Source organism: Sinocyclocheilus anshuiensis, unplaced genomic scaffold (genome assembly GCF_001515605.1).
Source record: "Sinocyclocheilus anshuiensis isolate Anshui unplaced genomic scaffold, SAMN03320099.WGS_v1.1 scaffold79, whole genome shotgun sequence".
NCBI lineage: Eukaryota > Metazoa > Chordata > Actinopteri > Cypriniformes > Cyprinidae > Sinocyclocheilus > Sinocyclocheilus anshuiensis.
Genome location: NW_015548213.1, coordinates 656155 through 669008, shown reverse-complemented (window position 1 = coordinate 669008; position 12854 = coordinate 656155). Strand labels below are relative to the sequence as shown.

Here is a 12854-nt window from a genome sequence, read left to right as displayed (position 1 = left end):
TAGAGACCCAACAAAGAGGAAACTTCATCTGAACGTGTGGTCGTCGTCTTAATAATTCCCTAAGGATCTGACTGTGGTGTGGAGATGGATGGGATGCGGTCAGGTTTATGACAGATGAAACCAACGGGCTGTAATTTGGGACAAAACCGCGGAGACACACCCATTAAATAAGAAAGGGGCTAATTATCTTAATCAAGCGGGACGCCCTCTTGCCCATGCTCACTTCCTCCACTGGCCGTTGCTATGGAAACAGTCAAATGGGTTGGTAACACAACAGATCTGGACATCATATGACATGCCAAAGTCACATAAGAGCGTCATTTGTGCTTCAGGGGCGGCTCATCAGCAATCAGCACAGAACAACACCTGTCTGCAATCAATTTTTAAAGCAGCATCACAGCTGCAAAGTCCTACTTGTGTCATCTTGTAAAATGAAGTGTTTATTGAGTCCCAAATGCTTTCTTTATTAAGAAGTCAGTCAGAAAATTGAGTTTTCCCAAAGTACATTATAGGGGACGTGTTTGTGGCATTTTATTTTGTTCCCAAAGCCACAGAAACAGACTTAAAGGAATAGTTCACCCAAAAATGAACATTTCTTGGAGATTTACTCACCCTCAGGCCATTCAAGAAGATGTAGATGAATTTGTTCCTTCATCAGATTTGGAGAAATGTAGCACTGCATCAGTGTCTCAGCAATGGATGCTCTGCAGTGAATGGGTGCCGTCAGAATGAGAGTCCAAACAGCTGATAAAAACATCACAATAATCCACAAGTAATCCACTCCACTCCAGTCCAGCAGTTAATGTCTTGTGAACCAAAAGGCTAAATGTTTATAATAAACAAATTCATCTTTAAGACATTTTTAATTTTAATTTCAAACTGTCGCTTCTGGATAAACCCATTATAATGTTTCCTCCAGTGAAAAAGTCCTGTTGCCTCTCACAACAAAATCCACCCACATGTTGTTGTTTTTTTTTAGAGCTTTTTGGCTTGTAAACTGTGTTTGATCTGTGCAGATTTCTCTCCTGATTCAGACAAGTACACTTTTTTACTGGAAGAAAATGGATTATGGACTGTGAATGATTCCTACAGCTCTCGGGCAATCAGAGGCACTTGTTGAGCACGAACAAACATACTTCCTTCTTCCCAGAGCTTTTGGATCAAAACATCCAGCAATCTCTAATTTAACAACTCTAGTCTAGTCTCTAGTGTTCAGGTAACATGCTGATTTGATTTCTTCCCCCTTACTAAACTTTACCACATCCAGTGGGAAGCAAATATGGATGCAAGGGGAAATAAACGTCGAAATCTGACCTTTCTGTTGGCACTAGAAAAGACGAGTGTGCAAGTGTGAGTGTACAAAGTGATTCTGAGAAATGAAGATATTATCTGCTGTCAATAATTGCAACCATTTGAGAAGAAACAAAAGTTGAATTGTTGTTGTCGTTTCCTAACAATTTAACATTCACAAAATCCTTCCAAAGAACATTTAAAAATAGAAATGTTGTTCAGTGAGAGACATTGGAACAAAACAGGAAATGAGCAACAATAACTCAATAACAATAACTTGCATAGTTCTGAAACAAGTTCAGAAAAAAACAACAGATTTTCAGATGACTGGCAAAACGGCCGTCACTAGCGGGATATCAAGCCAACTCATCAGCCGTATTAAAATAGAACCTGTCACACATTTGTCTGGATCTGGCCTCAATAGACACCATAAATCCAACATCAGCGTTCAAATTAATTGCACAATTAAGATTCTCTTAGCTTGGCAGATCCAGCCTCTAATGGATCCGTGAAAAGTCTGAACTGGTCATGAAGAGGAATTTAATGTAGTGTTTAATTACTGTTCTGTGCCAAGCTGAAACAAGTTTCCCGTACACCCTGTCATCTGGACCGTTCTGGGAGATTTTGGATTGGACTGGCGCAGCCAAGAGCTTTGACGAGTTGCAGTTATTGTATGTTTGAACAAGGCAACAGTCGTGAGCATCAACTCCAGCTTGGAGAGAGCTCCAATTGACTACAGATGGGCGTATTATTTGAACGTGAATACAAAAAGCTCATCGTCATTCATAGGGTTATTTTCAGGGAAGCTGAGCCAGAAAATTATGCATATGAAATAGTTTCAAGAGTACAAAAAGGCTTTGAGATCAAGTTTTCCAAACAAACCAACTCGAAACTGCGAGAGATTTCATTCGGATCTGTCAAGTTTTCCATGAAAGAATTCAACAGGCTCATTGGCGACTTCCTGCAGTCAAGAATAGGGCTGTGCATTTTGGTAATTTGGGCTACTCAAGTGCTCTACAGATAAATCAGCCACAAGTATTTGGGGTGAGCCATGGGTGCACCATTTTATATTGCCAATCTATGTACAATAGCATCAGATAGAGAATTAAGATGTGTCAAATTCACAAAAAGGTTAAACTGTGAAAATGCCTCAAGAACCATGTTTTCTATTCCATTCCTTGCAATTAGTCACATTCCATCTAGCAGGGATGTGCATAACTACATACTTTCAATATCGACTAGTTGGATGTTTGCCTAAACAAAGTCCACCTCACTAGTCAATTAGTTGAGTGTTGGACTACTAGTCTAGTAGTAACCATGGCATAGAGGTCTGCGATTAAATTCCCGAATAAAACGCGGTAGCAGTCGGTAACTCTGGTGTAATTTGAACGGGAGCGGGCGGTCTAACAATATCCCGTTCCTGACGTCCATTTAGAACAGCATATCTGCACTTTATTATTATTGACCATCGGTACAGCTTGCGCTCAGGACTGTTATGCACGCATGCTTTAAACGTCACGTGTTTTATTTGCGTGGTCTGTGCGCAGCATGTGCATAACGATGCTCAGAGCAGGCTGTACCTGTGGTAAATATACAGCCCTCAGACAGAACAGGCAGGTTGTCGATGAGTGAGAGAGCAGAATAAGGATGGAGCAAAGTGTGGATGCGCTGTCCTTGAAGGACGTTCAACTCGGTTTTGTTTATATTTTGCTTAGCCTATAATTTTAAATGAAAGATGCCGTATTTATTTATTTTTCTCTGCGACACTTTTCCTACTGTGTTAACAGAAAAATGTCAAACGAATTTAGTATTTTGACAAGACGAATAAAAATAGCTAATTAAGCTATTTTTGTACAACCTACATTTTTATTTTTTTTACACTTATTTTTTTTTCCAACTGTGTTGCATAAAAATGTTTGTGTCTTGAGATAATTCATATAAATTCAAGTCAAAGTCAATAAATTCAAGACTCTTGACAATACGAATAAAATAACATACAATTTTGTGCAGACTACACTTTTATTTGTTAGTCTAGTTAATCTATCTCTCTTTCTTTCAGTAGCGGAAATTTAAATGTGAGATTCTGGAAACGAGATCTAAATTTAGCGGGAATGCTAAATGCTTTTCTTTGGTCGGGAAGAAAATTATTCTAAGTGGACAGTGGGTGAACAAAGAGTTAATATATAGCAGGAGCGGGTGGGTGCGGAATAGAACCTTGCGGGAGCGGGACTAAAAAAACAGTCCCGCGCAGATCTCTACCATGGCACATCCCCACAATCTAGCTGCTTTCAAATGCAAGAATATGAGTGTTAAGCACAAAGGAAGTCACTATGTACAGTGTCCATTCTGGGTTAAGAAGAAAAAGTAAGTAAATAAATAACTAAAGCAAGCAAGCAAGCAAGCAAAAAAACTAAACAACATAGAAGCAAAGCAAAGTAAAAGCAAAGTGAAACAAAACAAAAGCAAACAAAGCAAAGCAAAGTGAAACAAAACAAAGGCAAAGCAAAAGCAAACAAAGCAAAGCAAAGTGAAACAAAACAAAGGCAAAGCAAAAGCAAATAAAGCAAAGCAAAGTGAAACAAAACAAAGGCAAAGCAAAAGCAAAAGCAAAAGCAAAAGCAAAAAAAAAAGCTAAGCAAAACAAAAGGTAAAGCAAAACAAAACAAAAGCAAAGTAAAACAAAGGAAAGCAAACAAAACAAAACAAAGCAAAGCAAAGCAACAGCAAAACAAATCCCAAAACAAATCCAAACAAGGCATCCCCATGTGTCCATCCCCACTCAAGACGCCTTGCTGCTACCAGTTACTTGACTCAACATTCTAATGTCAATCAACACACCTTCATCTTTAGCTGAAGCTTTGGAGGTAATTCCTATTTACTTCTGTTCCTTTGTTTCCTTCTACCTGGTGTTGCTGATGATTTCACAATGAGTTGTTTATTTTGCGGCGGGGAGGAGGTGATATACAATCTCCGCTTATCGCTCTGGCTTAGCAGCGGTCGCAAACACACGTAAATTCTGAGCGTTCTCAGCAGTGCCCACTGGGAGATCAAAAGGAACGATAAATTGCAGCCAGTGCAGACCAGACAGCCGGCAGAAGAGCACGGTGGGCTTTTTGTTTACACGATGGAATTGCTTGTGTGTGTGTTGTGTTGTTCTAATGCTTCCACGCCGCCGCTGGCCACATTAGTGTGCCGGATAATTGTGTTTTCTGACATGAATAATTCAGCAGCAGGGTGTTTGTCAGGCCTCGGAGTGTGTCCGTGAGTGTGTGTCTCATCGAAGTGGCAAGGTAAGATTTCATCAAGTGCAGGATGTCTGTCAAAACACGTTTGCTCCCTTGCCGCTGTTGTCAGTTCTCTTTTTTCCCGTCTTTTCTCCACAGTGGAGTTTTTGATGGCTCCCTGAGATACCTATCACATCTCTCATTCTTTCCCTCTCTCTCCATTTTCTGGCCTATCCATCTCCCGCTGAGTCGCGCTCCCTCCCTCTTTTCCCAGATCCTCCCACTTTCATCATTTCTCCTATTCCTCCACCCGCACTGACTATCCAACGCTCCTCTGACATCCCTTTTTTCAGTTCTGAAGCACAAATGAATGGTTTATATTCAAATGGCTCTCTTCCAATTTCTGATATAAACAAACCTGATGCAAATGTTAAGATGGCAAGGTGCTCCATAGTCTCAGACGTCACTGCCGTAGAGCACCAACAGACTGTTTGACACCAATTTTATGCATGCGGCACACATAATGAAGCTCTTGCAAAATCCAATCTGATTAGCTTTACACAAATCCTGAGCATTTGTGTATACAGGACTTTACTGAACTGCAGAAAACAAAGCCCTATTTACAAGTTTGCAGACTTCTTCAGTGGCCCACTTCCAAAGATGAACTTGTTGATAGATTTGCCAACATGTTCTCACTCCCAACTCGTCACATATTGACGCTTGCTCAGGATCCCTTGGCATCAGTTTTTAACGCACTGGGTACCCTTTAAGCATATTTTTTTCAATGTGCAGGTTACTCCATTACCTCAATTGTTTGCCTTGTGCGTCAGATCCAGACACACTTGATTCTTTGCATGCATTTGTAAAAGTAAGCACTTAACCACAACCACAATTTCTCAACAATATAAAACACGTAACAGGGCAGATAAAATTACAGTCACAGAAATGTATTGCAAAACTGACCAGCAAACAGTATAAGTATTATAATCAACTTATGTTATATTCCAAGACTTATGAAGCCATACAGAGTGAAACTTAATGTTTTAATCACTCAAAATGTTAACAAAATGTTAACATTAACAAAGTCATATCTCATTCAAAAGATAAATCTTAACATTACCATGTTGCAATCGGTCACAAAACACATATGAGTCAATGCAATTTTGCAATCAAACCTGACGTAACGCTTCTTCAGGTGGAATTTTTGATGTGTTTGTGATTTGAACATGGGGATGAGGGCCGTGATCATTTTTGGGTCTGTTCCTCATGCAAATTATTCATTTGGCTTCAGAAGATCTTGAATGTTTGTCATTTTTTTTATAATAAATTGTGACTATATTTACATACGTCTGTTATATCCTTTGTTTTATATTGACAAATGGTAAGTTTTACGGGTTGCGTTGGGCTAGGTGCTCAAAATCTAAATAGAGTAATTATACATCAATATATGATTTCTTGACTATATATGTCCAATGCCCTGTCTGTGCATTGATGTCAAAGGTATCTCTTTGAAAGTAAGACCTAGAGTACCCTGCATGATGCGCAGTGCATTAAAAAGTGACGCCTCACCAACAAAAGAGAAAAGTGTCCTGACCAAGTGTCCATATGTGACGAGTTGGGAGTGAGAAAAGGTTAGATTTGCTGAGGTTCTGAGGTACAGAAAAAAAACAGAAATGGAGAAAAAAATACTTGGAAGAAACCAGGCTCAGATGGGCGATCAGTTCTCCTTTGGCCTAAGTGAATGCCAGAGGAGAATTGGTCGCCGCTTCTGGTCCTCCATTTGAGCCAGAGGTAAAGAGAACTGGTTCCCATCAGGCCAGAGGACAACTGGTCCCCCATCTGAGCCTGGCTTCTCCCAAGGTTTTTTTCTCCATTTCTGTCACCTGATGGAGTTTGGATTCCTTGCCACTGTCGCCTTTTGGCTTGCTTAGTTGGGGCCTGAAAGACACTTAGCTTTCAGTAATTTATCGAAATGACCACACTGACACCATCAGATGAGAAGAAAACTTGATATCAGTCGTGGTACATCACACCGGCATTAGGTGGGAAAGGAAGGGTTGTAGTCTGTACAACAAAGACTTCACTAAGACTGACCCCAGAATGGGTTAAATTAGTCAGCGAGCCACAATCTACCTGTCAGGAGCAGCAAACCAAGCAACAACTCAGTTGTTTAAAGATCAGTAATCTCGTGAGTATCTGACACTGACCATGACACACAGCACTCTGAGTGCCACATGACCTATAATTGCACTCAACTAACACCAGCCCCTCAGCCACACTCCAAGGACAGCGCTTCATCGATTCCAGCTCAACAGTCTCTTTGGAGTTCACTGAACATGCCCATGGTGTGGCCTCCTTCTCTCGCTTCTCTTTCTCTTTTTCTCTAAAGGGCGAGGGCTGGCCGTGGGCATCAAAGCTAATTTTTCTGCGGCTCCCTCAGGACCAGACTTCGGCTGTAAGCAAAGGTTAAAGCTGACGCCCCTATCAATAAGTCACTGCCTCTGACGTGCGTGCTTTCGCAAAATGTCTGCAATTCCCTCGATGCCTCGGAGGCTAATCGTATGCGTGCAGATAAATGAAAATAAATAAATAAGATCTCTCAGCACGTTAGCGGTTAGCATTGCTTGTTTTTATGTCCTGTTTCATAAAAAGGCCTCCGTTCTGTTACTTTCTCTCCTGATGTCATTATAATAATTTGACGTTAATTGCGTTGTGCATTCGAATATCATAAGGCATAGACTAAATGCTTGGCTGTGTTGATTTATTAGACTGTAACCTGTCACTGTGGCAGAGTGTGTCACTCAGTCTTTTGATTTAGAACTTCCCCGATGATTCGCTAATAGTCTGGCACTGTGATTGGCTCACATGACAACGTTCCCATAGCATCATATTAAACCACCACACTCTCTCTCCCTCACGCAGACCTACAAAATAGCATCAATAACCCTCCGCTGTCCTCTCTCTCTCCACTTTATTTGCAATAACTGTCAGCAGTAGAGCGATGCGTTTGTAATCTGATTTTTATGAACATACTTGTATGGATTATTGAGATCCTTTAATGCCTGAATGGGGTGCGTTGAAAAGCCGAAGCTTCCTGAATGTTAATGTGACAATAAGAGTAATGAAGCGTCCAACAGTTTATCTCTTCCCTCGCTTTCTCTCTTCCCACCCCTGTCGTTCTGATGTCTTAAACTCCACATTTTAAGGGGGAGTTGATGAGAAACGAGGTGGAGCGGGAGACTTGGTGAAACTGTGTCTTCATTGATGGTGTCTTTAATCAAATCTTGCCGGAGCCAGAGAAAGGAAGTCAAACCTCATCTTCACCCGCTCTCAATCACCCCAAGCTTAAATAAGTCCAAAATCAATCAGCCTGCGTTTGAACTCGCTTCCGGGGATGTGTTTTTCAAGCCTCTATGAAGATGCTGCTGATCAAAACACGCTGGACTCTTCAATTGGTTTGGGTGTGTACTTTATGGTATTTTGTATCCTTTTAAGAAAAATAGCAGATTTCTTAACACTCTGCAATTGAGTGACAAAGACATAGTCCAACCCAGTCCTGTGGTGACTTCTCTGAAAAACTATGTTGTGACACTTTCAAAATGAAAGTCTAAAAGCATGTTAAATTTGATCTAAAATAGAAACACATGAATCTGGCAATGTTTTATTATGTTGGCCGTTGTATCCATCATGGCATTACAGAAATGAAACATCCTGTAAGTTGCGCTAAATTGTTAATGCTGTATTCATTGCATTGGGTGAAAAAAAACCATAGAAACTACACTAAAGTGTTAACAAGCAAATGTGAGATAAAAATGCATTTGCTGAAGCAACAGTGGCTTTTTAGCTTATTTCTTTATTTAAGCTTTAAGGCTCTTAAAGACTTATTGTGATTCGTGTTTAATGCAACTAGTAAGTGCAATGCTGTACCGGGTGCGCTACAGAGCAAGTTTACTACATTAGAAAAGCCATATAGATGGAACTGGTTATGCAACCCAAACTTCAAATGATATTAGTTTACAAATCATGTGCTATGGTAAAAATGTTTTGAGGTCATAACATAGTATTGTGCAAGGAACTGCATGGAATTAAGTCATCATTAATTGACAATCTGCCGCTGTAATCATAATTTGCATGAAAAAGAAAAAAAGTTGTCTGTGTTTTACTGCCACTATTGTTCATTTCAGCTTGAAACTGCAGTAAAATGTGTGTAGGCCTGTAGGTACATTTTTTAATTTTTGCAAACATGTAGGTAGAGGCACATTTTTGCAATTAGCAGTCTTGACAGTCCCACTGAAAGCACACAATGTTGATTGAGTCTGTATTGCAGTTTTGATAGGAGACATAGTTACCTTCAAATTCAGGAAGCTAGTAGCTAACAATGTAATTAGCTTTAACTAGCTATAAGTATATGGACAATAACTAACTTGGACTATCTTGCTCAGCATGATTCTCTCCTTAATCTAAAAGAGCTACAACTGACTGTAGAAGAAAACCGTTAGCTCTCACTATGGTCAGCTTATGAATGCAATGCATGCTTTTGGTGCATTCAAATTTGTCTTCGGACGCATTTCTGTCAGGACCACTATCGTCAAAGATGATTGACAATTAGCATACAATTTGGATTGGCGGTATGGTTCTGTTCTGGTCAAGAACTCCCTGCGCATCCATGCAGCCTATAACCCCCCAGGGTAAACAGAACAGAACCAACATAAATGTATTGCAGATATTGTTAAAGTTCAATAATGTTATGTACACATTTTAGAATTAGTCTGAGTCAAAGGATAATCAGAAGGCTGAATCCTGACTGACAGAGGAGGAGTTGGGGATGGAGGAGGGTAATTAGCTATTGAGCAATAATAGCAATAAAAACTGCTGATAATACTGAGGGACTTTATATATGAATGCTTAGATAGGTGTCGTATTCCCATAGGTTGATGGGGATCAGCTGAGAGTCAGCTGATGCAAGCTTGACTAACGTGACCTGCCAGAACTAACGCTACGCTAGATTTTGCAACAAAAGAACTTTAGACTTCCTGTCATCAACACTGCTAAGTGCAAAGGAGGAATTTTACTGATGCTGTAAACAACAGATCACTGATACAGCCAATGGGAACCTTCAGCACTGGCTGAATACAGAAGCATCTTTATGGAATGTCGACCAAGAAAAAAAAATCTGCATACAAATTTCAAGGCAGCCCGGAGTTCATCTCCACTCCTGAATTATCTATTATGGAAATAATAATGACTTCAAAATGAGTTTAGGCGGGTGGCAGCTGCCTCTATGGCACACATGTGACCTAAATAGGCCAGAGGCAGGGAAAGAGTTGAAGAGGCTATTTCATGGTGCTATATGAACTCTGTGTGATATCGAGAGACCATTTATGGCTATTGTTAAGCCATTTTAAGATGGTTGCACATTTAGGTGTGTGTGTGGGTGCGCGAGCGTGTGACTCACCACTTCGCGGGGCAGGAAAGTGTCCTCTTGTCTGACGATGAGAAGACCTACAGTGCCTCCCATGGGAGTCGAGCGCAACAGAGCCACAACCTCCTCCTGAGTCTTACCATTCAGATCCACTCCGTTAACCTACACCCACACAACACCGAAAACATCAGAAACATGAAGATCTGACAGCCAAAGACTCCTTTTTTGTCTTAACAAATCCGTTTTCGTCAATGTATATTTTTCATTTTGTAAACCATATGCACTAAACCAAACACAATCATTTCTAAAATATTTTTTATATTATATAAAATAATAAATAAGTATGCACACACACATATATATTTACAGGTTAGTTTTTTTTTATTTACATACTATTATAGCATTATTATTTTTCTTTTTTATATATTTTCAGTTTTCATTTTAGTTTAGGTTTTAGTATTTTTGTTATTTGCTTCTGTCATTTTTATTAGTTTGTTTAATATATTTTAGATTTAATTCATTTTTAATTCAGTTTTAGTTCTAGAAATTTTAGTAATTCAACTTATTTACATCAGTTAGCTGCAGGGTTATTATAGTTAACTAAAACTAAAAATAAAACCATAAAAAAGTTAACCCTAACCCTAACCCTAAACATTTTAAATACTTGAAATAAATTAAACTTTAAATAAGAAAATAATAATAATACTAATAAAATAAAATAAAACTTTATTATTTATCTTTATTAAACTTTTCCTTATTTCAGCTAGTTGCCGAGGCAATATTTTTAATTTTAATTTAGTTTAACTTGACCTACTATAATTAAACTAAAACTGAAATAAAAAAATTTAAACTATATAAACATATTTAAAAAAAAATAATAACAAACAACTTTTAAATAATTTGTAGCTAAAATAACTTGCATATAACACATAATATTCCTAATATCAGAATTACTACACATAGTATTAATATATATACTGCATATATATATATATATATATATATATACACACACACACACACACACACACACACACATAATTATTGACTGAAGAGGTTTGAGCATCATATTAAAAACCTGTGCAAAAGTGGCACTGCTGTCAAATCTGATGTTACAGACTCTGATGCGAGTCATCTGAAAGCGTGTTTAATAAAGCAACAAATAAAACCTGAATTATATTCCGTGTAATTATATCCGATCAAGCATTACAATTAATTGCAGTCGCATTATTATGAGCATGACAACAGGAAGTACTGTCTTGATATTTCTATGGCAACATAAAGGCAAGGGGTGAAGCGAAAGCACTCTGAAAGGCCTCGACTCCATTAAAGCGATGAATCAGTGTTTGTTAAGACAAATGGATGACGTTCTGGCTCCACGGTAGCATCTGGCATGAGAGCCTGCAGGTGTCCTGCTCCATTTCTAAATGAAATAGCCATTGTTGATTGGCTGTCACTGTAAATCAGCCATCAGCTAGAGTTCTTTTTGTCCATTCTCTTTTATTAATGTTATTTACTCTCCCAAACTAAAAAGGAAAGTGCTTCTCACAGGGGAGAGAGGAAAACAATGGATCTCTTGCCTCCGATAGACCAAGCAGAAGGGACTAAGAGGGGAAATCCTCCGGAAAACAAGAAGTCGTTGGACCCTCTGTATGACACACAAGATGTTTGTCGGGTTTTTAATATAAGAAAGGCATGTGAAAAGCTGTATATGGTGCTGAATGTTCAGGAAGCTGTGAACAGGAAGAGGACGTGAAGGCCATGTGATGTGACTCGTTGCTGTCAACAGCTTCCAGGTATTCTCACCTCGAGCAGCCGGTCTCCGGCCTTCAGACGGCCGTCCTGGATGGCGGCTCCATGCGGGAGGATGTTCTTCACATATATGGGGGCGGAAGCACCAATCGGGACGTCTCTGGAGGTGATGCTGAAACCCAAGCCCTCCGGACCTGCAACACCAAAATAACAAACAATACATGTGTACATGAACCACAGAGTCTGTCTATAGACCAGTCTGGGAGGATAATCTGACCTTTTTAGGTTGTAAAATGTCACTTTTTTATACTACGTTTTTATATTTATTTATTATTATTCTCTATATTGCATTTTATTTAAACTTTTCTTGAAAAATAAAAACTTCCAAAAAGGCTTTCATTTTTATATTTTCAGTTTTCATTTTCACTTCATGTTGGTTTTAGTTTTAGTAGTTTTGTTATGTATATAATATTATGTTTTTTTGTTTGTTTTTTTCACAAGATTTGGAATATCTTATGGTTGGAAAGATGTTTATATTTTAATTTGGTTTAGTAATTTTGTTATGTTTTTCTTTTTAAGAATTTTTTAAAAAGTTTTTTATGTTTATTTTTTTAATTTTTAATTTTTAGAAAATTAGTTTTTCTAAAATTAGAAAAATCAAATTAGAATTTTCGAAAATTTAGTTTTCAATTTCATTTTAGTTTAAGTTTTAGTAACTTTGTAATGTGATTTTGTCATTTTTATAAGTTAATTTAGATTATTTTTATTTCAGTTATATCATATAGCCATATAAAATCAACATCAATATAAAAAAATATATCTATATCAGCATCGGCCTGATATGAAAAATGATGCCGATATGTCTTGCCGATAAGAGGAATATATTAACTCATATGTGCTCAGGGTGTGCTAGCGATTAGATCACGTGCAGCCTCCCCCGGGTCCTAATGCCCGCTCAGTAAGGAGTTTTAATTCCATAGGGGGCGCTGTTGGCCAACTTCTAATAAGATGAAAGCAAAATACACAAAAAATTATTAGACTGTGTTTATGATTAAATAAAGCAGTAATTGATGCCATAAAATCATGAGTATTGTAGCGTCTGGACCAATCAAAAACACAATTTTTCATTTGATTTAACAAATCAGTTATTCATTAGATTAACAAGT

The 12854-nt window shown here is 38.4% G+C and overlaps 1 protein-coding gene across 1 annotated transcript in view; it reads right to left on the bottom strand.

Moving 5' to 3' along the window:
• The window catches only part of pard3aa (par-3 family cell polarity regulator alpha, a), a 500803-nt gene that overhangs the window by 239244 nt on the left and 248705 nt on the right, over window positions 1–12854 (bottom strand). The window contains exons 10-11 of the mRNA XM_016440634.1: window positions 11743–11882; window positions 9970–10098 (exon numbers count right to left, since the gene is read on the bottom strand). Coding sequence (XP_016296120.1) covers window positions 9970–10098; window positions 11743–11882 — 269 coding nt within the window. The remainder of the gene's footprint in view (window positions 1–9969; window positions 10099–11742; window positions 11883–12854) is intronic.